Source organism: Tribolium castaneum, chromosome 7 (genome assembly GCF_031307605.1).
Source record: "Tribolium castaneum strain GA2 chromosome 7, icTriCast1.1, whole genome shotgun sequence".
In the NCBI taxonomy this organism is placed as follows: domain Eukaryota; kingdom Metazoa; phylum Arthropoda; class Insecta; order Coleoptera; family Tenebrionidae; genus Tribolium; species Tribolium castaneum.
In genome coordinates this window covers 1,617,879-1,645,091 of record NC_087400.1, presented here as the reverse complement: position 1 = coordinate 1,645,091, position 27,213 = coordinate 1,617,879, and the positions used below count along the sequence as shown (strand labels likewise).

Below are 27,213 nucleotides of genomic sequence, written 5' to 3'. Positions count from 1 at the left end.
TAAAAGTCCACAAAAAGTCCATATGTTCGATTTTTTGATGTTTGATTTATTCAATTTTCGTCGCAAATTTTGTCGATTTTGGGTACCCGGAACATTTCTCGAGCAATAGCTCCGGAACTATTAGAGATAACCTCATGAAGTGTATTATCGTTGGAAAGCTCTTCAAATTCTTTATTTTTTTCAAGAAAAATTATTGTTCTCCGACTAATACTTTTCGAGCAAATTGGAGACAAATGCAAAATTTGGTAAAATTTAAAAAAATTCATAACTAAAAAACTATTGGGAATTTGGCAATTTTTTTGATGCCAATCGATTCCCCGGATCATTTTGCATAGGTATGAATCAAAATAGTTCCACTTTTTAGAATAGTTTAGCTGTAAATGAGAAACTAAAAAAAAATTAAAAAAAGTTAAAACCCCCCCTTAGAAATCGGTCAATTTTTAAAGTGTCTCAAAATCAAATAAAACCGATTCTATCTTATAGGCTTTGATGTGCTCTTTCCGATGGAAAAAAGCGTTTTCTCCTAGCTCTTTTAGTTTGGCCGTAATCGGCGTTTGAAAGTTGAAAAATTTTTTGCGAGATATCGCCTTTAGTTCTATGCCATTTTGTAGAGTTTTTTATTCCGGTTATTCTTTATTTTTCCGTTTCTCGATAACTCTAATAGTTTCGCCGTAATTGGCGGTTGAAAGTTGAAAAAAAGTGAAAATGGAAACCTTTTTTTGCGTTTCTCTCGGAAACTGTAAGACTTAAAGCAACGAGCAAAAAACCATCTGATAGCGCTTATTTTTCTCAATTTTTTCGTTCAAACCCGGAGCCGCTCCGGGCAACGGTTCCGGCTACAGAGGCGATCAAAGTTTTTAACTAAAAAAATTCATAAAAAAAAAACTAAAAGTCGTAGAGCAATGCAGTTTGTTCCATTGAATTCTACGGCACATTTCACATAATATATCAATTTTTCACAAGAATAAAAAATTAAAATTTTTTTGCCTAAATTTAGCGTAGCCATTATTTATGGTGGACAATTTTATTGAACAAAAAAATTCATAACTCAAAAACTAAAAGTCGTAGAACAAAACGGTTTGTTCCAGTAAATTCTGCTGCTCAAATTGCTTAAAATACCAGCCTTTTCACAACACTAGCTTACCCGAGAAATTTTTTAAAAAATATTTTAATTTTAAAATTGGTGGATGCGCCGGGTTATATTAAAAAATTCATAACTCAAAAACTAGAAGTCGTAGAGCAACGCGGTTTGTTCCATTGACTTCAGCGGCTCATTTTCTGTATTATACCAACTTTCACGAGGTTTAAAATTTTGAATTTTTTCCTAAAATTTCACATACCTTCAAGAAAGTGAAAATTTTTTTTTTAAAACTCGTATTTTTTTGAAATTGAGATCCCTCTAGAGTAGTTAAAAGTCCACAAAAAGTCCATTTGATCGATTTTTTGATGTTTGATTTTTTCAATTTTCGTCGCAAATTTTGTCGATTTTGGGTACCCGGAACATTTCTCGAGCAATAGCTCCGGAACTATCAGAGAAAACCCCATGAAGTGTATTATCGTTAGAAAGCTCTTTAAATCATCTATTTTTTCAAAAAAAATCACAGTTCTCCGACTAATAGTTTTCGAGAAAATTGCAAATAAAAGCAAAAATTGGCCACATTTTAAAAAATTCATAACTAAAAAACTACTGGCAAGGATTAAAAATAGCCAAGGTAACAGCAGTCACACCAACCTATATTTCTAGGGGGTTTGGCCACCGCATCCACATATGCCAGCTTGGTCATCCTGACCGGAAGCGACTTATCTTGCGCTTGTTTTATATTCGCTGTCAATGCTTTAAGTTTGGCGTCTCTCTCATCCAAACATCTCAGGTACATTTCGCGCCACGTCTCCAACTCCTCTCTCTTTTTATTTCTAAAGTCCTTCTGACAATGCAACTGCCACAACTCGTCTGTGTCTTCGATAAGATACGGGTTATGGTGTTCCATTAAATAAAGTTGATTCGGGTTGGCTTTTTCCAAAATCGGCTTAAGGACGTTGTAAGGAACTCCCCCAGTGTACTCCAGAGCATCGATATTATCCTGAAGGACTCGAATACACAGATCGAACAGCGAGGCCACTTTCCCGCAGCCCATTTTATTGCCAGAATAGACTTTCGTCCTTTGGTTTTTCGAGGTGATAATGCTTGTGAGCGCCTCCGATTCGGACATGAATTTTTTGTGGTGGCTGTCCGAAGGGAGCAAGTTGCCGAGGGGGCGGTAGTTGGGGGTGATTGGAGGCAGTAGGCTTGAAATGTTGAGATCTATGGGGTCCAGGGTCGGTTCTTTAAGGAGTTTGGGGACCTGTGAAGAAGAGGTTCATCTAAACATCACTACGATCATTTAGTTTTATGTGTATATTGCAAAAAAAACTCGTACAAAATCAAAATGAAAAACAACTCTTCTGTTCTTTTTGACCCATAACAAAAAATAAATAAATAATAATAATAAATTGAGACTTCCTCCCAGTTTTTAGAACCCAAAAATAATTCGGATGGATTCCTGGATCTGCAATATCAAAATATTTGGTATAAACAGAACATAAAAAATAAAAAATACGTAATTAATTTTAAATAATAAAAGAGTGTAGGAAAATTCTGAAAAAATTCATGTAGGCACAGAAAAAAATTAAGTATTTAAGCAATAAATTTATAAAAATAGTTTAATTAAATAACGGTTAGCCCAAAGCGAATAAAAAAATACAGACAGATAAAGCACCAAATTTTCAATAATTGGAGATAAAAATAGTGCAAAAATTATATCTTAAACTATATTTAAAAAAATTTCAAAGTTTTACCAATTTGCACTCTGCCCCATATTTTTCAAAACGCTGCGAATACGGTTACAGATACAAGAAAAATGTTCAGAGGAAAGTTGTAGAGAATTAAATTTCCTTTAAAAAAGTCCGCGAGACCATATCCCTATCTTCAACCATTTAGGCCCCAAAGTCATTCAAAGACGCTCAAGCGATGGATTTCCATCATTTTGCCGGTGGTCAAGTATTGGAAAATAAATTTATACCCAAACCGTTGAAGATAGACATATCGTGTCGCGGACTTTTTTGTAGGAAATTTAATTCTCTACAACTTTGTTCCTTACACTTTTTTTGTATCTTCAACCGTATTCGCTGCGTTTGCAAAAAGAACGCAATAATTCTAAGCGATAATTTTTGGGCACCGTCGCCTATTTATCAAAACGCTGCGAATACGGTTAAAGTTACAAAAAATTGAAAGGAACGACGTTGTAGAGAATTAAATTTGCTACAAAAAAGTCCGCGACACCATATTTCTATCTTCAACGGTTTGGCTATAAATTCACTTTCCAATACTTGACCACCGGCAAAATGACGCAAATCAGTCGCTTGAGCATCTTTGAACGTTTTTAGGGCCTAAACCGTTGAAGATAAAAATATGGTCTCGCTGACTTTTTTAAAGGAAATTAAATTCTCTACAACTTTCTTCTGAACATTTTTCTTGTATCTTTAACCGTATTCGCAGCGTTTTGAAAAATACGGACCGGAGCGCAAATTTTAAATCTTAAATAATTTTTTTCTCATGTTTCTCAATAAATTTCAGTCCTCACTTTTTCCCAGTCTGTTGAGAATGCAAAGCTCAACATTTCTGCATTTTTCCCCAGTAATTAGTAAACTGGTTGAATTTAAATTAATTTAAAACGATTTGACACCGAGACGGGATGACGCTCGAGGCGCCCTCATTTTTACACCGCCGTACTACATCTTTGGGAGCGATTTTGTATCTCGTTTCGTCTCCTAACTTATAGTCTTTCGTAGTCAGACCTTGATATTGCAAGATATTCTACTAAAAATTGTCAATAATAATTAATCCAGGAAAAACAAAGAGGAATTTTAAAACTGTTCAGTTTCAGTTATAAGTGTTTGTCACCGAATTAAAATAGTAAAATATTCTCAAACAAGTATCAGATTACGAAAATTACGTCTGTTTCATTCTGATACTGATAACGAAACTTTTAGTCATAAACTAGATAGGTACACATTCCTTACGTTTCTAAAAAGTGTGTTGTTTTTGTCATTTTTTTCAAAAACTTAATAAAAATTACCGTCTGGTCCGTTGACTTTTCCTTCTTCTTCTCCACTTTCTCCACCTTCTCCACTTTCTTCTTCGCACTATTCTTACTCGACGAAGGCTCACACATGCCCAAAGCCTCCGCAAAACTAGCCCCCGATCCCGAATCAATCCCATTAACCAAATTCCCATTCAACTTCTTCGAACTTTTGGTCTTCTTCTCATCACTTTTCTCCCTCTTCTCATCCTTAATCTTCTTATCCTTGCTCTTCCTGTCGTCCTTCTTTGATTTATGTCTACCACTGTCTTTCTTCTCTTCAAAATCGGGGGCCGCAGCTTTGGCTTTCTTCGCCGCCTTGTGTCTTCGTTCTTCGTCACGTTTGCTGCTTTTCTGGCGCTCTTCCTCCTTCTTGGGGCGCTTTCGCGCCGTTTCTTCCTCACTACTCGACTCCTCGCTTTTGCGTTTGTGTGCCTTTTTCTCGTGCCCGTTGTGGCGATGTCTCCGCGACGTTTCGGACCCGTCCGACTTGCTCTTCTTCACTCTTTCCCTATCGTCAGTCCTGTCATTATCACGTTTGTGTTGACTAGAAGGCGTTGATTTTTCCTCATGGCCGTCTTTATCGTCGCTGTCATTCGACGGTTCTTCCCCGCTTTGGTACCCGTCTTCATCCTCGTCGTCCTCATCCTCATCATCGTCCTCCTCCTCCTCCTCCTCCTGCTCCCCCACCACCATTTCCTTCCACTTTGCCACCAGAGACTTGGCGGAGTCGCCGACATCGCCCCCCAGCTTACGCAAGCCGTTCACCGTGCGCCCGACCCCCGTCTGCTCCAAATGCACCACCTTGATGGGCAGCCGGTACAACTTCTCGATGTAGTGCAGCAGCTGAAAGCCCACTTTTAGACACTTGGGGGCGGAAAGCTGGACTTACCTTGCCGTCGTTTCGGTTCTCCGTGTATTTGTCGAGCGACTCCTGACAGTGTCTCACGACACGGAGCAGATTTTCGTGAGATTCGCCCATTTTGAGCAACTTGAGGCTACAAACAGATGGTTACCTGTTACTGCAACCACGGTCCCGCTCGGCATTTATTACGCAAAATGAACGGAAACGAACGATTTTTTCAGGAAATCGCCCAGAATTGCACTCAATTCACGGCCATAACGGGCTTTTTATTTTTACGGACAACACAAACACTCCAATTTTAGTCAGCTGTCACGGACACGAACGTCACTTTAACTGGGGGAACGTTAAATTAGCTAGCGCCAGGACGCGATCAATATTCACACAAAACTTAATCCACAATCAATCAATAATGGGCCATTTGCGACCAGCCGTTTAAAATTTGAGTTAAATTTGTCGAAAGTGAGGTTAGATAACTGTCACAATGACAGTCTACAATATTTACATTTTTGACAAAAACGGCACTTTGCTTTATTACAATGAGTGGAGTCGGTTGAAACAGTCAGGCATGACACGGGAGGAGGTGAGCTTTGGCCCCACCTTGTCCAAGTTTTGATTTTTGGCATTTCCAGGAGGGAAAATTAATGTATGGCATGTTGTTTTCAATCAAGTCTTTTGTCGGTAAAATCTCCCCAACTGACACGAAAGAGGGGTTTTTGTACTACAAGACGTCCAAATATACCCTACACTTTTTGGAGACTCCGTCAGGCTTGAAATTTGTACTGAATACCGATACTAATGCACAAGGTGTGAGGGAGTTGTTGCAACAGATTTATAGCCAGGTTTATGTCGAGTATGTGGTCAAAAACCCGCTGGTTAATCTATCAGAACCCATACAGTCGGAATTGTTCAAGACTAAGCTTGATACGTTTATAAAACAGTCACCGGTTTATTTATCCAAGGCTTTGTAATTTTGTTATCAATAAATGTTTTTCCGTGATTTGGCACACAAATGATTTGTTGAGACTTGTAGGTATTGATTGTGTCTTTAATTTCAGTTTTATTCCCTTCATATTCTAATAATCATTGTTTAGTGATTAAGATTAGGCAACCAATTATACATATTAGGAAAATTGTTACTGTACACAAGCTGACATTATTTTGTCTGAAGCTTGAAAATAATAAAAAGCAACTAATATCAAGAGAATTTAGTTTTTTTTCTCTTGCTTCTCCTCCTTCCCCTTAACTAATCGTATCCATTGATTTTTGTAGTACTATTGAGAAACTAAAACATCTTGTAGACAAAGTCGTAGAGCACTGCGGTTTGTTCGATTGAATTCTACGGCTCATTTTACATAATATATCAATTTTTCACAAGAATAAAAAATTTAAAATTTTTTGCCTAAATTTAGCGTAGCCATTATTTATGGTTAACAGTTTTATTCAACAAAAAAATTCATAACTCGAAAACTAAAAGTCGTAGAGCAATGCAGTTTGTTCCATTGAATTCAGCGGCTCATTTTCTGTATTATACCAACTTTTCATGAGATTTAAAATTTTCAATTTTTTTGCTTAAAATTTCTCTGAGAATAAATACACTTACCTTCAAAGAAGTGAAAAAAAATTTTTTTTAAACTCACTCCAGTAAATTTTTATGGACTTCTACATGTCTTAACAACCCACAAAATGTTAAAAGTCCACAAAAAGTCCATATGTTCGATTTTTTGACGTTTGATTTTGCAATTTTCGTCGCAGATTTTGACGATTTTCGGTACCCGGAACATTTCTCGAGCAATAGCTCCGGAACTATTAGAGATAACCCCATGAAGTGTATTATCGTTGGAAAGCTCTTTAAATTATATATTGTTTTCAAAAAAAAATATTGTTCTCCGACTAATAGTTTTCGAGCAAATTGGAAACAAATGCAAAAATTGGTAAAATTTTAAAAAATTCATAACTAAAAAACTATTGGAAATTTGGCAATTTTCTTGATGCCAATCGATTCCCCGGATCATTTTGCATAGGTATGGATCAAAATAGTTCCACTTTTTCGAATAGTTTAGCCAGAAATGAAAAAATAAAAAAAATTAAAAAAAAGTTAACACCCCCCCTTATAAATCGGTCAATTTTTAAAGTGTTTCAAAACCAAATAAAACCGATTCTATCTTATAGATTTTGATGTGGTCTTTCCGATCTAAAAAAGCGTTTTCTCCTAGCTCCTTTAGTTTGGCCGTAATCGGCGATTGAAAGTTGAAAAATTTTTTGCGAGATATCGCCTTGAGTCTCATGCCATTTTGTAGAGTTTCTTATTCCGGTTGTCCTCCATTTTTCCGTTTCTCGATACCTCTAATAGTTTCGCCGTAATTGGCGGTTGAAAATTGAAAAAAAGTGAAAATGGAAACCTTTTTTTTGCGTTTTTCTCGGAAACTGTAAAACTTAGAGCAACGAACAAAAAAACCATCTGATAGCGCTTATTTTTCTCTATTTTTTCGTCCAAACCCGGAGCCGCTCCGGGCAACGGTTCCGGCTACAAAGACGATCGAAGTTTTTCACTAAAAAAATTCATAAAAAAAAAAACTAAAAGTCGTAGAGCAATGCGTTTTGTTCCATTGAATTCTACGGCTCATTTTACATATTATATCAATTTTTAACAAGAATAAAAAATTTAAAATTTTTTGCCTAAATTTGGCGTAGCCATTATTTATGGTGAACAGTTTTATTCAACAAAAAAAATTCATAACTCAAAAGCTAAAAGTCGTAGAGCAAAACCGTTTGTTGCAGTAAATTTTACTGCTCAAATTGCTTAGAATACCAGCCTTTTCACAACACTAGCTTACACGAGAAATTTTTTAAAAAATATTTTAATTTTAAAATTGGTGGATGCGCCGGGTTATTCATTAAAAAATTCATAACTTGAAAACTAAAAGTCGTAGAGCACTGCGGTTTGTTCCATTGAATTCTACAGCTCATTTTACATATTATATCAATTTTTCACAAGAATAAAAAATTTAAAATTTTTTGCCTAAATTTAGCATTGCCATTATTTATGGTGAACAGTTTTATTCAACAAAAAAATTCATAACTCTAAAACTAAAAGTCGTAGAGCAATGCGGTTTGTTCCATTGAATTCAGCGGCTCATTTTCTGTATTATACCAACTTTTCACGAGATATAAAATTTTCAAATTTCCTGAGTAATTTTCTTTTATCTAATAAGAGTATACACAAAAAACCTTAATAAACGGCAATAGTCTTGCGTTTCCGGTAAAAAAATTTGTATTATGCTTGAAAAATAAAAAAAAAGTCTTAGAAATTACTTAACTGGTATTAAATTTGCTGTAGTTTGCTCGAGCATATTGTATCGAATTCGTACGAGGGATTTTGGTTGAGTTGTGCCAGATTGTTTAATGTAATTAATCCAATTTTATTACTCTGAGCCAAAGTTGGATAATAAACCTAATTAAAACTTAAGGTTTAATTTAGTAAGAAGGTTTTAAAGGGTACTGTAAACGCAAACGGTGTCCAATTTAATCAGCAATGAAGTTGACGTCTCAAAAAATTCGATAAAATTGTTAAAATGACTATGCAGTGGTTGAGTTTTCTCAAATCTCCATTTCGTTCCTTCATTAAATTGATGAGCCATTAAAGAGAATTGTGGGGCTCACGGACTGATTACATTACATCAATCACACGATTAAGTGAGTTAAAATCTATTAAAGTCGACCCGATTTAAATAACGAGTGCACATTGCGAACCAAAAAACCGGAATGTGCTTAATAATAGTTGAAGGGAGTGCATAATTACAGTTTATTGTTTGAAATGACGGCGTTTTTCCAGTAAGAATTTGTGATAAGAGCGGATCGGAAGCAAGTGGAATTTAATGGAGAAAGGTAGGCAGTATTAAACACGGTCGGGTTATTTTATTTTTGAAACGCAAAGACAAAGTACAAAGTAACGAATTAAATTAAAGACCGGGCGGAAAAAGCATTCTTTTGTGCAGAGAGTGTGTGAGAGGTTGCGAAAAATTTGATTTAAAAGTTGCACTCTTTTCAGCTTGGGAAAGAACTCTCACGAAATAAATTCAATCAAATGCTGTTTTTTACTTAATTAACGAGAACTCTAAAAAATTATAACTATTTATAACTATAAGTTAGGAGACGAAACGAGATACAAAATCGCACCCAAAGATCTAGTACGGCGGTGTAAAAATGAGGGCGCTTCGAGCGTTAACCGTCTCGGTGTGAAATCGTTTTAAATTAATTTAAATTCAAGCAGTTTACTAATTACTTGGAAAAAAATGCAGAAATGTTGAGCTTTGCATTCTCAACAGACTGAGAAAAACTGACGACTAAAATTGTCATAAGAAACGTGAGAAAAAAAATATTTAAGATTTAAAATTTGCGCTTCGGTCCGTATTTTTCAAAACGCTGCGAATACGGTTAAAGATACAAGAAAAATGTTCAGACGAAAGTTGTAGAGAATTAAATTTGCTTTAAAAAAGTCAGCGAGACCATATCTTTATCTCCAACGGTTTAGGCCCTAAAAACGTTCAAAGATGCTCAAGCGACGGATTTGCACCATTTTGCCGGTGGTCAAGTCGGGGAAAGTGAATTTATACCCAAACCGTTGAAGATGGAAATATGGTGTCGCGGACTTTTTTGTAGCAAATTTAATTCTCTACAACGTCGTACCTTACAATTTTTTGTATCTTCAAGCGTATTCGCAGCGTTTTACTAAATAGGCGACGGAGCCCAAATTATCGCTTAGAATTATTGCGTTCTTTTTGCAAACGCCGCGAATACGGTTGAAGATACAAAAAAATGAAAGAGACGAGGTTGTAGAGAATTAAATTTTCTACAAAAAAGTCCGCGACACGATATGTCTATCTTGAACGGTTTAGGTATATATTCATTTTCCAATACTTGACCACCGGCAAAATGAAGGAAATCCATCGCTTGAGCGTCTTTGAATGACTTTGGGGCCTAAATGGTTGAAGATAGGGATATGGTCTCGCGGACTTTTTTAAAGGAAATTTAATTCTCTACAACTTTCCTCTGAACGTTTTTCTTGTATTTGTAACCGTATTCGCAGCGTTTTGAAAAATATGGGGCAGAGTGCAAATTGGTAAAACTTTGAAATTTTTTTAAATATAGTTTAAGACATAATTTTTGCACTATTTTTATCTCCTAATATTGAGAATTTGATGCTCTATCCACCTGTACTTTTTTCATTCGCCTTGTGCTAGGAGACGAAACGAGATACAAAATCGCACCCAAACATGTAGTACGGCAGTGTAAAAATGAGGGCGCTTCGAGCGCTATACCGTCTCGGTGTCAAATCGTTTTAAATTAATTTAAATTCAACCAGTTCACTAATTACTTGGAAAAAAATGCAGAAATGTTGAGCTTTGCATTCTCAACAGACTCAGAAAAACGGAGGACTAAAATTTTCATGAGAAACATGAGAAAAAAATTATTTAAAATTTAAAATTTGCGCTTTGAGTCGTATTTTTCAAAACGCTGCGAATACGGTTAAAGATACAAGAAAAATGTTCAGAAGAAAGTTGTAGAGAATTAAATTTCCTTTAAAAAAGTCAGCGAGACCATATCTTTATCTTCAACGGTTTAGGCCCTAAAAACGTTCAAAGATGCTCAAGCGACAAATTTGCACCATTTTGCCGGTGGTCAAGTCGGGGAAAGTGAATTTATACCCAAACCGTTGAAGATAGAAATATGGTGTCGCGGACTTTTTTGTAGCAAATTTAATTCTCTACAACGTCGTACCTTACAATTTTTTGTATCTTCAAGCGTATTCGCAGCGTTTTACTAAATAGGCGATGGAGCCCAAATTATCGCTTAGAATTATTGCGTTCTTTTTGCAAACGCAGCGAATACGGTTGAAGATACAAAAAAGTGAAAAGTCCGCGACACGATATGTCTATCTTCAACGGTTTAGGTGTAAATTCAGTTTCCGATACTTTACCACCGGCAAAATGAAAGAAATCCGTCACTTGAGCGTCTTTGAATGACTTTGGGGCCTAAATGGTTGAAGATAGGGATATGGTCTCGCGGACTTTTTTAAAGGAAATTTAATTCTCTACAACTTTCCTCTGAACATTTTTCTTGTATCTGTAACCGTATTCGCAGCGTTTTGAAAAATATGGGGCAGAGTGCAAATTGATAAAAATTTGAAATTTTTTTAAATACAGTTTAAGATATAATTTTTGCACTATTTTTATCTCCTATTATTGAGAATTTGATGCTCTATCCGCCTGTACTTTTTTTATTCGCCTTGTGCTAACCGTTATTTAATTACAATTTTTATAAATTTATTGCTCTGAAAACTTGACGGTAATGGAACAACTGCGCCCCTGGCGACATTAACGGGAACTATCGAAGACGGGGACGTTTTATTTGTACGTCGAACTTTTAATAAATCGAAATGTGACGTATAAAAGAAAGCACAATAATTGTAAATGATAAGACACAAAAAGATAGGACACCAAAAATATGCCCTGTAAAAGTATAGTTAATATCCCGGCGCATCCACCATTTTGTCAACTCATAAAAAATTCTTTTCATTTTAATTAAAAAATTTTGTATAAGAGGAGATACTCTTATAACATCTATAATCAGTGGCACACTTATATTGATTAAAAAAATACCTAGTAAAAAATTTATTTAATTATTTGATCAGATTATTAGTTTTCGTCGTATTTTTACTTTTTAAGTACTTTTCACGTGTTTTAATTTAATTTTCAAAACATGTAAGAAAAATAAGGTTTTTCTGTTCATTCTAAAATTAAAAACATTAGATACGGAATTTTTGATAATTTTTTTATAAAAAAAATATGCCTGTCACTAAAAATTGTCCACTTTCGTGGGTTGTAAATTTTTCGCTTATTTTCCGAATTGATCAATAAATGTATACGCCAGATCTGCAATATCTGTAACATTTTCATTTCATTTTATTCAATCCGCTTCCCTCCAAACTTCATTGTTGCCAGAGCCTCACTATTTGCTCCAGTGCTTTTCCATCGTCGAAATTGTAAATAAAGCCCATCGACCATTTGGTGGCTTTTCCACCTGTGCGTGAGTCGGTGCTTGCAACCTGGTGGTAAAAGGCGAAGCGCGCGCGTTCCACCGCCAGTTGGTCCTTGCTCCTGCCGAGGACATGTTTTGGATCCTGCGAAGGACGAAGCTCACGAGCGCGGCCGCGTTACTCAACACACTCAACAATAACAACAGTGGTGAGTTGAGTGTCAAAAAAAATTGATTGAGTGAAATTTTGTGCCCGGTTTTTGCGCGAGACGGACGTGCTGTTGCATTTTAATTAGGACAGGTTCGGAGGGGAATTATTCGAGCTTTATATTCCGGAAATGTATTTTCATAGAGTTGGGCCGAAGGTGGATTTGGAATATTTATGCACGAATAAATAACTTCCAAAACGCTTCAACAAGCGTTTATTTGGGAATAAATAATCTAATCAAAGGCCTTCCGACGTGTGATTTAGTATTGAAATGTACGACAGGTTTTAACTTTAATAAATCGGGCGTTTTTACACATGTGGGATATGTTTTGTAATAAATCAAGACAAATTTATTTTTCAAATTTATTTAAAATCGTTATTCGTGTGACAAAGGATCGTCTTTGAATTTGTGATCAATTGTGTTTTTTTTATGAAAATTGTATGAAATTTTATGAAAATCTATGACAATTTTTTTTTATATAGTTTTTATAATTTTTTTCCTGGAGTTGGATTTTTAATGTTTTTTAAAACAGTTATTAAAACAAATGGTTTAGTAAGTAATGATCTCAATATTGCAATGCACTTATTAATACAGAATGTTCCAAAAACCTTAAACTGCGTAAATCCATAAAAAAATAATAAACAAAACCGTTATTTATTTATCTAAAATAAATTTCAGTTTTATTTCAAAATTAAAACCGTATAAAAATAGAAGAAAAAGTAAATATTTCTAACATTTATAAAATTAAAACCTTAAAAATAAGCTCAAAAAACAAAAAAAGATAACAACAAAAAATCCCAAATTTTGAGAACCGCTGAACTAGAACTATAAAAATTAAAGTAAATTTTAATATTATTGTCAAAACAGCAGAGGTAAATTAATTTTTTGGTTCACTTTGTTATTCTTCTATTTCAATTTTACGGAAAAAAAAAAAAAACAAATATTTTTGCCGGGACCGGGATTCGAACCTCCCACACAAATGAACAAGTTAGCCACAATTTTGAAAACTTCTCACAACACCAATGCGCCACCATCGCCATTTTGTTTAATTGAAAAATTAACTGCTAATAAACTACCATAAGCTGCACAGTGACTCTCAACAGGTGGGTTAATAAAACTTTCTGAAGAAAGTACGCATTTTTTGGAAAAACGATATAAGCCATTCCTTAACACCCTGTACAAAGACCATCTAGTTAACGGTTAAAAACAGCAAAAGTTGCCATAAAAAAATAAAAATCGTTTAATTCTGAAAGACACTTAATTTTAAACAATTACCTGTTCCAAAAATTAACAGAAAAAAACGATGAACTAAACACTAATTTGGTTTCTGACTATTTCCTGCATAAAAACAAAACAAAACCAAACTAAAACTCGTCGAAAACAACGATTTAACCACCAATTTATTTTTTAAACGATTCTTGGCTTAAAAGCAACAAAAATCGCTGTAGAACAGTTGAAATTGTTTATTTCTTGTCAGAAACGAAGAATTAAGCATCATTTTAGTTAAAAATATTAGTTTTTTAACCATCTGTTGCTTAAAATCAAAACAAATTGCTTTATTCTGACCGAAAACAACAGTTTCTTGTTAAAACACCTACAAGAGCATCTTAAAATGAAAAAGGCCCACTTTTCAGGAGACTGCCAACTTCATTCTCTAAGAATTTTGTTAAAGTAATTAGTAATACACGGAAGAAATTTTTTTGTTTGATGTTCAATTAGTTAATCGGCTTAAAAAACCACCTTCACAATTTTCAAACTTTTAATAAATCGAAATGTGACGAACAAAAGATAAGAGATGTAAAGAAAAGCACAATAATTGTAAATGATAAGACACAAAAACGTAGGGCACCAAAAATATGCCCTGTAAAAATATATTTAATATCCCGGCGCATCCACCATTTTTACCAACTCATAAAAATTCTTTTCTTTTTAATTAAAATTTTTTTGTATAAGATGAGATACTCTTATAGCATCTACAATCAGTGGCATGATTATATTGATTAAAAAAATACCTAGTAAAGTAAATTTATATTAAAATTATTTAATTAAAAAATTGTTAATACAAGTAAAAAAACGCAGTCATAATCAAGACATAGCTTTCTGTGGTATTTTGTAATTTGAAACCCAAAAATCTTACAAAAAAATGAATGAATTACAATTATTTGATTTGATTTCGGACGATTTCGTGATTAGAAAAAAATTCTTTTGCGACACTTGAAAGCCCTTCGAACAATTTCCTGTAATCCATAAAATTTTTTTGGTTTTTATAAATAGTTTCAATTGATTTGTCTTTGTTAATTTCGTTCAAATCTATATTTACTTGTGATTTAACAAAGTTAAGGGTTTCTCCAACAACAAAGAAAATAAATTTTCTGGGAAATATTTATTCCAACAGCGTTTGTGACATAATACTAACAAGGTAAACAATAAGGTATAAAAAAACATGAAATGTAACGTAGTTGCTTGTAGACGACTTAATTATTTAAGTTATTTAATTTTTTCCGTTATATTTAATAAAACGCCAAAACACACAAAAACTTCCCACATCCCATGTTCTCAAGCACACACAAGTTTTAATACACGAAAGTTTAATGTTCAATTAGTTAATCGGCTTAAAAAACCACCTTCACAATTTTCAAACTTTTAATAAATCGAAATGTGAAAAGGTACAAAAGATAGGAGATGTAAAGAAAAGCACAATAATTGTAAATAATAAGACACAAAAACGTAGGGCACCAAAAATATGCCCTGTAAGAATATACTTAATATCCCGGCGCATCCACCATTTTTGCCAACCCATAAAAATTCTTTTCTATTTAATAAAAAAAAAATTGTATAAGATGAGATACTTTTATAACATCTACAATCAGTGGCATCATTATATTGATTAAAAAAATACCTAGTAAAGTAAATTTATATTAAAATTATTTAATTAAAAAATTGTTAATGCAAGTAAAAAAACGCAGTCATAATCAAGACATAGCTTTCTGTGGTATTTTGTAATTTGAAACCCAAAATTCTTACAAAAAAATGAATGAATTACAATTATTTGATTTGATTTCGGACGATTTCGTGATTAGAAAAAAATTCTTTTGGGACACTTGAAAACCCTTCGAACAATTTCCTGTAGAAAAAACTACATTTGACAAAAAATGTTTTCTTTTAGAATTTTTTTGGTTTTTATAAATAGTTTCAATTGATTTGCCTTTGTTAATTTTGGTCGTGCGTGATAGTATTTCGTTCAAATCTATATTTACTTGTGATTTAACAAAGTTAAAGGTTTCTCCAACAACAAAGGAAATAAATTTTCTGGGAAATATTTATTCCAACAGCGTTTGTAACATAATACTAACAAGGTGAACAATAAGGTATAAAAATAACATGAAATGTAACGTAGTTGCTTGTAGACGACTTAATTATTTAAGTTATTTAATTTTTTCCGTTATATTTAATAAAACGCCAAAACACACAAAAACTTCCCACATCCCATGTTCTCAAGCACACACAAGTTTTAATACACGGAAGTTTAATGTTCAATTAGTTAATCGGCTTAAAAAACCACCTTCACAATTTTCAAACTTTTAATAAATCGAAATGTGAAAAGGTACAAAAGATAGGAGATGTAAAGAAAAGCACAATAATTGTAAATAATAAGACACAAAAACGTAGGGCACCAAAAATATGCCCTATAAAAATATACTTAATATCCCGGCGCATCCACCATTTTTGCCAACTCATAAAAAAAATTCTTTTTAATTAAAAAAAAAAATTGTATAAGATGAGATACTCTTATAGCATCTACAATCAGTGGCATAATTATATTGATTAAAAAAATACCTAGTAAAGTAAATTTATATTAAAATTATTTAATTAAAAAATTGTTAATCCAAGTAAAAAAACGCAGTCATAATCAAGACATAGCTTTCTGTGGTATTTTGTAATTTGAAACCCAAAATTCTTACAAAAAAAATGAATGAATTACAATTATTTGATTTGATATCGGACGATTTCGTGATTAGAAAAAAATTTTTTTGCGACACTTGAAAGCCCTTCGAACAATTTCCTGTAATCCATAGAATTTTTTTGGTTTTTATAAATAGTTTCAATTGATTTGTCTTTGTTAATTTTGGTCGTGCGTGATAGTATTTCGTTCAAATCTATATTTACTTGTGATTTAACAAAGTTAAGGGTTTCTCCAGCAACAAAGAAAATAAATTTTCTGGGAAATATTTATTCCAACAGCGTTTGTGAGATAATACTAACAAGGTGAACAATAAGGTATAAAAAAACATGAAATGTAACGTAGTTGCTTGTAGACGACTTAATTATTTAAGTTATTTAATTTTTTCCGTTATATTTAATAAAACGCCAAAACACACAAAAACTTCCCACATCCCATGTTCTCAAGCACACACAAGTTTTAATACACGAAAGTTTAATGTTCAATTAGTTAATCGACTTAAAAAACCACCTTCACAATTTTCAAACGTTTAATAAATCGAAATGTGAAAAGGTACAAAAGATAGGAGATGTAAAGAAAAGCACAATAATTGTAAATGATAAGACACAAAAACGTAGGGCACCAAAAATATGCCCTATAAAAATATACTTAATATCCCGGCGCATCCACCATTTTTGCTAACCCATAAAAATTCTTTTCTATTTAATAAAAAAAAAATTGTATAAGATGAGATACTCTTATAACATCTACAATCAGTGGCATGATTATATTGATTAAAAAAATACCTAGTAAGGTAAATTTATATTAAAATTATTTAATTAAAAAATTGTTAATCCAAGTAAAAAAACGCAGTCATAATCAAGACATAGCTTTCTGTGGTATTTTGTAATTTGAAACTCAAAATTCTTACAAAAAATTATATGAGTTAAATTTAGCAATTTTTAAAATACAATTGAATGAATTACTTGATTTCGGACGATTTCGTGATTAGAAAAAAATTCTTTTGGGACACTTGAAAGCCCTTCGAACAATTTCCTGTAGAAAAAACTACATTTGACAAAAATGTTTTTTTTTAGAATTTCTTTGGTTTTGATAAATAGTTTCAATTGATTTGTCTTTGTTAATTTTGGACGTGCGTGATAGTATTTCGTTCAAATCTATATTTACTTGTGATTTAACAAAGTTAAGGGTTTCTCCAGCAACAAAAAAAATAAATTTTCTGGGAAATATTTATTCCAACAGCGTTTGTGACATAATACTAACAAGGTGAACAATAAGGTATAAAAAAACATGAAATGTAACGCAGTTGCTTGTAGACGACTTAATTATTTAAGTTAAATTAATTTTTCCGTTATATTTAATAAAACGCCAAAACACACAAAAACTTCCCACATCCCATGTTCTCAAGCACACACAAAGCGTTAATTAATGCACTCAAAGCCGCCACGCCATGTACGCCCTTAAAAGCTTCCCAAATTTCCAAGTTTTCATCTTTATGCGGAGGCAGAAAGTGACAGGTTTGGTTAAAATGCTAAAATTTTAATGAAATCGTACAGTGACAGGAGATGTGGTGCGGTTAATTCGTCGTGTATTAGGGACAATGTTATAAATTCGTTATTTAATACACGGGGGACTCACAGACCGCAATTAGTGCATAGTCGGTGCGTTTCAAAACGAGCTTTTGGGGAATTATTCAAGGCCTTGACAGGGAGGCAGGTAAATTGAGACGTGCAGATGTCGCCCGAAGAGATTCAGATCAATCGGAATTTTTTCACTCGACACGGAGTAATTGACCGGAAATTCTGCGCCGAGATTTGAATTCGAAGCGATTTCAATTATTCGACAATTGCAGGCGTTTTAAGACGAATAAGTGAATATTACACCATCAGCAAATGGCGGATTTTTAGACAGTTAAAAACCTAATTAGGTGGCAAAACTAATTACTCATTAATTATTACTGTAGAAATTCTATTACAAAAACAAGCGAAACGAAAAATTTAATTGAGGATTAAATTAATGTTGCTTCAATAAACCGGCCTTAAATAGTGACAATAACAAAATTGAAAACTATCAAAACGGCACTGCAAAAATTATTATTTTGCCCAATACAGGGTGTTTCATTTTTACAGTACAGCCTTTAACATAGTTTTATAAATGACACCCCCTGTATATTTGTACATGTTTAAATGTGCCCTTTTTGGGCTTTATAAATCAGTTTAGTTTTTGCAATTTGCTTTAACCGTTCAGAAGTTATTTAATTTTTTCTACAATTTAGTGCTTCTGCAGGCACATTATTAAAAAATCGCAGTGGCCTTGGTTTTTGGGATACCAAGTTGGGACTTTGTCCGTAGGTAAACAAATGTCTGAGGTATCTTTTGGTGACAAGATCATACATTTGCATTGTAGCATCACCTTGCTGTGACACATTCATTTTGGTAAATTTTGAAGGACCATAACTTGATTTTTTTAAATAGCACCTCCTGTATTTTATTACTAATTATTATTCAGCGTCTCATTTTACATCTTTTTTACCTCTTTAGTTTTTTTCCAAAAGTTGATAGTTAAGGAGATAATTCGGTTTATCTGAAAAATGCACACAAAATCTCTTGGATACTAATGTAGCGTGCTATGAAAAACAATACGTTTTGACATACTAATGTCAAAATGGCGTTTATAGTACGTCACGTTTTGATTTTATTGTGAAAATGAATTTTTCGCGTAAAATGCATACCTAGAAATAAATTTTAATAAAATTTTGACAAGAAATTATTAAATAAAAATGACGAAATAAGGAAATAAAAAACAAGGTATAACAAATCAACAGCGATAACATATTACTTGCAGTTACAAAACTGTATAAAATGGCGACTTTCTTAAGCAAGAAAGTAATACATTGGTCAATTATTTTTAAAAATTCACCGCTTCTAAGGTGACATGATGAATTCCACAAAAACCTTTTTTGATTCTTTCTTGCATATTTTCTCTGGTAGTACCGTCGTTTTTTTTCATTTTTATTTAATGATTTTTTATCAAAATTAAAGTTTATATTTCGACGAGATGTGTATGCAATTTACATAAAAAATTCATTTTCACAACAAAATCAAGACGTCACGTACAAAAAACGCCAGTCTGATGTTGTTATGTCAAAATATATTGTTTTACATGGCACACTACGTTGGTATCCAAGGGATTTTATGTGCAATTTTCAGAAAAATCGAGTTATCTCCGAAACTATCAACTTTTAGAAAAAAAATTAAGAGGTGAAAAAGATGTACAATGAAATGCTGAATAATACCCAGTAATAAAATACAGAGAGTGCTATTTAAAAAAATCAAGTTATGGTCAAAGTCTACCAAAATAAATGTGTCACAGCTTGGTAATGCCTCAAGCAAATGGATAGTCTTACCGCCGAAAGATACCCCCGACAGTTGTTTACACACAGACAAAATTCCAACTCAATATCTTGAAAACCAAGCACACTGCGATTTTTTAATTAAGTGCCTGCAGACGCACAAAATTGTAGAAAAAATTAAATAACTTCTGAATGGTTCAAGCAAATTGCAAAAACTAAACTGATATATAAAGCCCAAAAAGGGCACATTTAAACATGTACAAATATACAGGGGGTGCCATTAAAAAAACTATGTCAAAGGCTGCACTGTAAAAATGAAACACCCTGTATAAGACAAAATAATTTTAAAACGTGCACTTTGACTCCCCATTTGCACCCTGTATACAAGAATTTAGAAAAAATAAAAATTGTTTCAAAGATTAACACTAAACTAAACTTGTTACATAATAGCTGTTATGTTGTTATGAAGAAATTTTACGAAAAATGTAATTCTGGTAGTTGAAACCTTGCAAGCTTTGTTGTTATAAAACAAACCGACGTAATTAAAGTTCGACTTACAAACTCAAACCGAACTTTTCAAGGATATGTACGTTCCTGAGTTGATTAATTATAGGAAGCACGCAATAATAAAAATTAAATTGCTCCTTCGCTAGTTTTTTCGCACACTGTACAAATTGCGGTTTCATATTAAATTTGACGCTCGATTCTAATGGTCCTTGGCCATTCGTCTGGTAATCCCATCTGCTCATAACAACGTCATGACACGCTCTGCCGCAAAGCCCAACTTAGTATAAATCATTGTTTGAAAAGACCTCCCTTTCATTGATTTAACTCAGACAGGAACGGAATACCTTCAGGAATTATTTCATGTTTAGACTGAAGAAGACGAGATAAATCGAAATACAATATCACGCGAAACAAATAAAGAACTTTCAAAGAGTACGATTGAATTGAAGAGAGACGTTTGGTGAAGTTGAGTGGAAGAAATGACAGGTTTTTCGAACAAAACTGAAATTGATATTGAAATCGTATTGGTTTTTACTGAAGGAGAGGACAAATATTACCAATAATTGCAGCGCAGCTTTATTGAAAAACAAACCAATTTATTCACTCATTTTCAACATTCTACTAACAAGTCGTTTGTATTAACTCTTTGATGTCCATTTCAATCAATTTAAAGCCATATTACTGCTAAACCGAATTAATGAGCAATTATTTATAGATTAAAACGTCTCTTTTCTATTTTTACTTTGTTTCATTTAGCATGAAACTCCATTCTAAATTAAATAATAGATAAATAAGTAAATAAATTGAGGATTATAACCTCGAAATTATTACCACATTCAGAATTTTATCTCTTACATCTTTACACATCTCCAATGAGTACAAAAAGTCTTTAGATCAACTCTTGCTGCGAAATTTTGATTCCACAGCAAAAGTTGATCTAAAGACTTTTTGAAGTCGACAACATCGCATCAGTTGTTGTTTCCACCTCATTATGAAGTCAAATAATTACTGAATTACTATGTTTTTTTATTACAGAGCCAACTGATATATTGTTAACAAAATTACAAAACAATACAATCATAGTGAACTTACATTTTTCCATTTGAAGAGACAAAACTAAAAACTTAAAAAAATCGTTCTGATGTATAGAGTGATTCAAATGAGACGACCCCAAAATTAATATACAGGGCGATTCAAATGTTTTGGACCGTATCTTGAGTCGTACCTGAGACAAAATTTCCAATAGCAAAAAATTAAAATAGTCTTGAATTTTTTGGTACACTAAATATTTATTAAACTAGCAAATAAAAAAATTAAATAGCTTGACATTTTTTAATCACTCTGTAGTTAAATTGCACAAAAGCCACCTTTTATATGGAGATAAAAAAACACTGTGCCACTTTGATCAGTAAATTAATCAAAGCCATAATATTACGTTAAATTTTTTATTTTATTTAAAAGCACACCAATGTTAGGGAAAAAACATGTTTCAATTAAAGGCCTGTAGTGATAAAAGCGTAGATGTGTGCGTTGTTAATTTTTAAAATATTTAAAATTGGGAAAGTTTTGAAACGTGTGTCATGTAATTTATTCAAACTGTTTATTTTTTCATCGGCTTGAAGCGAAGGGTTTGAAATTTTAATCACATGCTTAATTAATACCGATATAACTTAACCAAACGAAACCAAATATTGATTTGAATTTCTACGAATAAAACGTCAATTATTCAAGTTTAATTAGTAAACCTCAGCACCATTGGAAATTATTAACGTTTGGTCAAATGTACAAAAACAGTAAATTAGGTTTAGAGCACGACGAGCGCAGCGAGGAGTGCCCTAAATATGCCTTATAAACGAGATATCATGCAGTATTTTTTCTACTGCGCACTTTTTGTAGCAAAAAATTAATTTCGAAATTTACTTCCTTGCACTGGCTTTTGAAGTTATGTTTGTACATTTCTCGAAAAGTGTTCGAAAAGTGAAAAAAATTGATTAAATTATGCACTTGAAACAGGTGCCAATTGACACTGACAGTTCTCAGATAACTGTCAAAAAACTAGGTTGCCAACATAATCCAACTAAATTACCCTGGTTTTTAGTGTAATTATTATAGCACTCCGTTGGATATTACGACACGCAAATCGCGTATAAAAACAATTTTTCGACTTTTCGTCAATTTCTTGGTTATTTTTTGCCAATAGAAGTGGTAGTGCATAATTAACTTTCACGAGTGGCTTGCTAAAATAAATATAGAATTTTTCCGTTTCCCGCGATATTTTTAGCCGAATCAACCGGGTATGAATACCCCGATAAATCGATCTTAAACTCATTTCATCCATTTTATCTGTGATCAAATGGAGTTTGACATAAGTCGGGCTTAAATGGATAAAGTAATTTAGCAAAGTGTGCTATTGTTGCTAAATCTAATACTCTTATTACGCGGAAAATCAATGCTTGCCCACACGTACTTGCCCACTTTTTGTAATTATAAAACTTTACACATCAATTACCTGTCTCGCTTAATCCGACACAAAACAAGAATTGGGTTTATGTTGCTTGCTTCCCTCCCTTCACAACATTTTCAATTCTTTATCCGATTCCCAACACGACGTCTCGCATTAGCTTTATTAAATTGCTTTCAAGTTCAAGGTTGATATCGGCCGAATTTTTTCCGAATTACGGGAATGCTTTGAAGGAAATGTTAATTAAAATATCTTTTGGTTTTTTGTGCGAATGACTGAAATTCCGTCAAATATTTAATTAAGCGTTGACGGGGAATTAAAAATTGGCGGAGACGAGCTTTGCAAAACTGACACCGACATTATATCGGTCCAGGATGGTTATTAAAGCTCGGATAATTTGCATTTTCTCAGAATTCAAAAATGTGACAACAATCGCAAAACTTGTTTATTAGGTACCTAAATAAATAAATGAACAAATAAAACGTCCCCGTGCCCGATAGTTCCGTTAATGTCGCCAGAGGCGCAGTTGTTCCATGACCGTCTGTTTTCGGAGCAATAAATTTATAGAAATTGTTGTAATTAAATAACGGTTAGCACAAGGCGAATAAAAAAAATACAGGCAGATAGAGCATCAAATTCTCAATAATCGGAGATAAAAATAGTGCAAAAATTATATCTTAAACTATATTTAAAAAAATTTCAAAGTTTTACCAATTTGCACTCTGCCCCATATTTTTCAAAACGCTGCGAATACGGTTACAGATACAAGAAAAATGTTCAGAGGAAAGTTGTAGTGAATTAAATTTCCTTTAAAAAAGTCCGCGAGACCATATCCCTATCTTCAACCATTTAGGCCCCAAAGTCATTCAAAGACGCTCAAGCAATGGATTTGCTTCATTTTGCCGGAGGTCAAGTATTGGAAAATTAATTTATACCCAAACCGTTGAAGATAGACATATCGTGTCGCGGACTTTTTTGTAGAAAATTTAATTCTCTACAACCTCGTCTCTTTCATTTTTTTGTATCTTCAACCGTATTCGCTGCGTTTGCAAAAAGAACGCAATAATTCTAAGCGATAATTTTTGGGCACCGTCGCCTATTTATCAAAACGCTGCGAATACGGTTGAAGATACATAAAATTGTAAGAAACGACGTTGTAGAGAATTAAATTTGCTACAAAAAAGTCCGCGACACCATATTTCTATCTTCAACGGTTTGGGTATAAATTCACTTTCCCATACTTGACCCACCGACAAAATGGTGGAAATCAGTCGCTTGAGCATCTTTGAACGTTTTTAGGGCCTAAACCGTTGAAGATAAAGATATGGTCTCGCTAACTTTTTTAAAGGAAATTTAATTCTCTACAACTTTCTTCTGAACGTTTTTCTTGTATCTTTAACCGTATTCGCAGCGTTTTGAAAAATACGACTCGAAGCGCAAATTTTAAATTTTAAATAAATTTTTTCTCATGTTTCTCATGAAAATTTTAGCCCTCAGTTTTTCTGAGTCTGTTGAGAATGCAAATCTCAACATTTCTGCATTTTTTTTCCAAGTAATTAGTGAACTGGTTGAATTTAAATTAATTTAAAACGATTTGACACAACGCTGAAAGCGCCCTCATTTTTCCACTGCCGTACTACATCTTTGGGTGCGATTTTATATCTCGTTTCGTTTCCTAACTTATAGTCCTTCGTAGTTTGATTAGAAATGTAATTAAAAGTACGTACGCCTGTACAAATTTTTCTCCTGTTGTGTTCCGGCATTACTGATGCACAAAGTAGCAGCTTTGTTGATGGTTCTCCCATTTTCATTACGTAAGTTGTATCGAAACTCTGGGAATCCCCAGTCACATGTGCAAACAAGTCGATAGCTCTAGAGGGAAATCTAACGTCCGGTCTGAGGTCAAACATTTGTAATCGAATTTGCCGACTTGTAAACTGTTATTAATAAGGGAGAAAAATATGCGAAACGTCGAGTTACGACGCTCCCTAACGAGGTTGAGAAGATTACAAACTTCATTAACTGTTCCCTTTTATATAATCCGTTTAATGTAGCGCGTCGCTCTCGAGTTCTTTCGAAAACGCGTTTGAAAACACAGCATTTAATTACTTTACTTGACCGCGTGTTTGCTTTGCCCAGTCACAATCCCGGCACTCCTTTTGTAAAGAGAAACTAAGTAAAGTGGATTGGATTCGAATCAAAGTAAGCTTGGGGAAAAAATGGCGGCCGGGCCGCCATATTAATGGAGAATCGATAGGTAATTAGAACCGCGATCGTTGCTTCTGTCGACTAATTTGACGTTTAGTAAGCAACGCGACACTGATTTAATCATCAATCATCCTCGGGTTTCAACCGAAATAAATACTTCACACTGTAGTGTATACAAAATGCACGACCCTTTCGTAACATAAATCACGAGAGAAAAAAGCCCAGTTATCCTTTTATCCATTTACGACCTTTGTTAATCGATGTGGGGCCAAAACGATACCTCGGGCCAAATGAAGTTGGAGGTGGAAATAAAAACGCTAATGCTATTTTGTTTTGTGAAAAACGTGGCCTGTTGCACTGGACGTGTCACATTAAACAAGCAGCACGTGTTGTTATTTTGCAAATTTTTAGCCTACATTACTAATGAATTATTTTGTAATGTGGGTACCTTGTTAAGTGACTATAAACTGAACATGCTTCTGGGCTCGAAAGTAATTTAATTTTAGCTATTTTTATTCTCGTGAAAAAGTTGGTATAATACAGACAATAAGCTCCTGAATTCACCGAAACAAACTGTTTTGTTCAACGACTTTTAGTTTTTGAGTTATGAATTTTTTAATAAATAACCCGGCGCATCCACCAATTTCAAAATTTAAATATTTTTTTTAAAAATTTCTCGAGTGAGCTAGTGTTGTGAAAATGTTGGTATTCTAAGCAATTTAAGCAGCAGAATTCACTGCAGCAAACGGTTTCGCTCTACGACTTTTAGTTTTTGAGTTATAATATATTTTTGGTTTTTTTATTTGCTCAATTACGACTAAACTATTCTTCTAAAAAGTGGAACAATTTTGATTCATACGTATGTAAAATAATCCGGGGAATCGATTGGCGTCAAGAAAATTGTCAAATTCCCAATAGTTTTTTAGTTATGAATTTTTTAAAATTTTACCAAATTTTGCATTTGTCTCCAATTTGCTCGAAAACTATTAGTCGGAGGACAATAATTTTTTTTGAAATCAATAGATAATTTAAAGAGCTTTCCAACGATAATACACTTCATAGGGTTATCTCTAATAGTTCCGGAGCTATTGCTCGAGAAATGTTCCGGGTACCCTAAATCGACAAAAATTGCGACGAAAATTGAAAAATCAAACTTCTAAAAATCGAACATATGGACTTTTTGTGGACTAAAAACAACTTTTGTGGGTTGTTAAGACATGTAGAAGTCTATAAAAATTTACTGGAGTGAGTTTAAAAAAAAATTTTTTTTTCACCTCTTTGAAGGTAAGTGTATGTCACTCAGGGAAATTTTAAGCAAAAAAATTCAAAATTTTAAATCTCATGAAAAGTTGGTATAATACAGAAAATGAGCCGCTGAATTCAATGGAACAAACCGCATTGCTCTACGACTTTTAGTTTTCGAGTTATGAATTTTTTTAATGAATAAAATTTTTCACCATGACAAATGGCAACCCTAAATTTAGGCAAAAAATTTTAAATTTTTTATTCTTGTGAAAAATTGATATATTACGTAAAATGAGCCGTAGAATTCAACCGAACAAACCGCATTGCTCTACAACTTTTAGTTTTTTTTTTATGAATTTTTTTAGTGAAAAACTTTGATCGCCTCTGTGGCCGGAACCGTTGCCCGGAGCGGCTCCCGGTTTAGACGAAAAAATAGAGAAAAATAAGCGCTATCAGATGGTTTTTTGTTCGTTGCTCAAAGTCTTACAGTTTCCGAGAAAAACGCAAAAAAAGGTTTCCATTTTCACTTTTTTTCAATTTTCAACCGCCAATTACGGCGAAACTATTAGAGTTATCGAGAAACGGAAAAATAGAGGATAACCGGAATAAAAAACTCTACAAAATGGTATAGGACAGAAGGCGATATCTCGCAAAAAATTTTTCAATTTTCAAACGCCGATTACGGCCAAACTAAAAGAGTTAGGAGAAAACGCTTTTTTAGATCGGAAAGAGCACATCAAAATCTATAAGATAGAATCGGTTTTATTTGATTTAGAAACACTTTAAAAATTGACCAATTTTAAAGGGGGGGTGTTAACTTTTTTTTATTTTTTTTTATTTTCTCATTTCTGGCTAAACTATTCGAAAAAGTGGAACTATTTTGATCCATACCTATGCAAAATGATCCGGGGAATCGATTGGCATCAAGAAAATTGCCAAATTCCCAATAGTTTTTTAGTTATGAATTTTTTAAAATTTTACCAAATTTTGCGTTTGTCTCCAATTTGCTCGAAAACTATTAGTCGGAGGACAATAATTTTTTTTGAAATCAATAGATAATTTAAAGAGCTTTTCAACAATAATACACCTCATGGGGTTATCTCTAATAGTTCCGGAGCTATTGCTCGAGAAATGTTCCGGGTACCCAAAATCGACAAAAATTGCGACGAAAATTGAAAAATCAAACTTCTAAAAATCGAACATATGGACTTTTTGTGGACTAAAAACAACTTTTGTGGGTTGTTAAGACATG

At 33.3% G+C, this 27,213-nt stretch overlaps 3 protein-coding genes across 4 annotated transcripts in view; 2 read left to right on the top strand and 1 right to left on the bottom strand.

The window, feature by feature from the left end:
- Window positions 1-27,213, bottom strand: part of EloA (Elongin A) — a 64,358-nt gene that overhangs the window by 860 nt on the left and 36,285 nt on the right. The window contains exons 1-4 of one of the 2 annotated variants that reach the window (XM_008195531.3): window positions 5,173-5,311; window positions 5,011-5,116; window positions 4,116-4,964; window positions 1,733-2,342 (exon numbers count right to left, since the gene is read on the bottom strand). In XM_008195531.3, coding sequence (XP_008193753.1) covers window positions 1,733-2,342; window positions 4,116-4,964; window positions 5,011-5,100 — 1,549 coding nt within the window. In that variant the 5' untranslated portion in view covers window positions 5,101-5,116; window positions 5,173-5,311. Of the gene's footprint in view, window positions 1-1,732; window positions 2,343-4,115; window positions 4,965-5,010; window positions 5,117-5,172; window positions 5,312-27,213 lie in introns of those variants that run through there. The other variant, XM_064357990.1, reaches the window with a different exon arrangement.
- Bet5 (Blocked early in transport 5) lies at window positions 5,376-5,980 on the top strand. Its single transcript, XM_961847.4, has 2 exons — window positions 5,376-5,563; window positions 5,613-5,980. The coding sequence occupies exons 1-2, from the start codon at window positions 5,465-5,467 to the stop codon at window positions 5,949-5,951; spliced, it is 438 nt and encodes a 145-aa protein (XP_966940.1). The 5' UTR covers window positions 5,376-5,464; the 3' UTR covers window positions 5,952-5,980.
- The window catches only part of LOC103314906 (uncharacterized protein), a 47,924-nt gene continuing 32,780 nt past the window's right edge, over window positions 12,070-27,213 (top strand). Inside the window, exon 1 of the mRNA XM_015984509.2 lies at window positions 12,070-12,227. Within this exon, the coding sequence (XP_015839995.1) occupies window positions 12,152-12,227 (76 nt within the window). The 5' untranslated portion in view covers window positions 12,070-12,151. The remainder of the gene's footprint in view (window positions 12,228-27,213) is intronic.

Bases quoted from the DNA above. Each gene is read 5' to 3' on its own strand.
- Bet5 (XM_961847.4), top strand. From the start codon at position 5,465: ATGACAGTCTACAATATTTACATTTTTGACAAAAACGGCACTTTGCTT. The intron at 5,564-5,612 runs GTGAGCTTTGGC...TGGCATTTCCAG, and splicing joins CAGGCATGACACGGGAGGAG to GAGGGAAAATTAATGTATGG.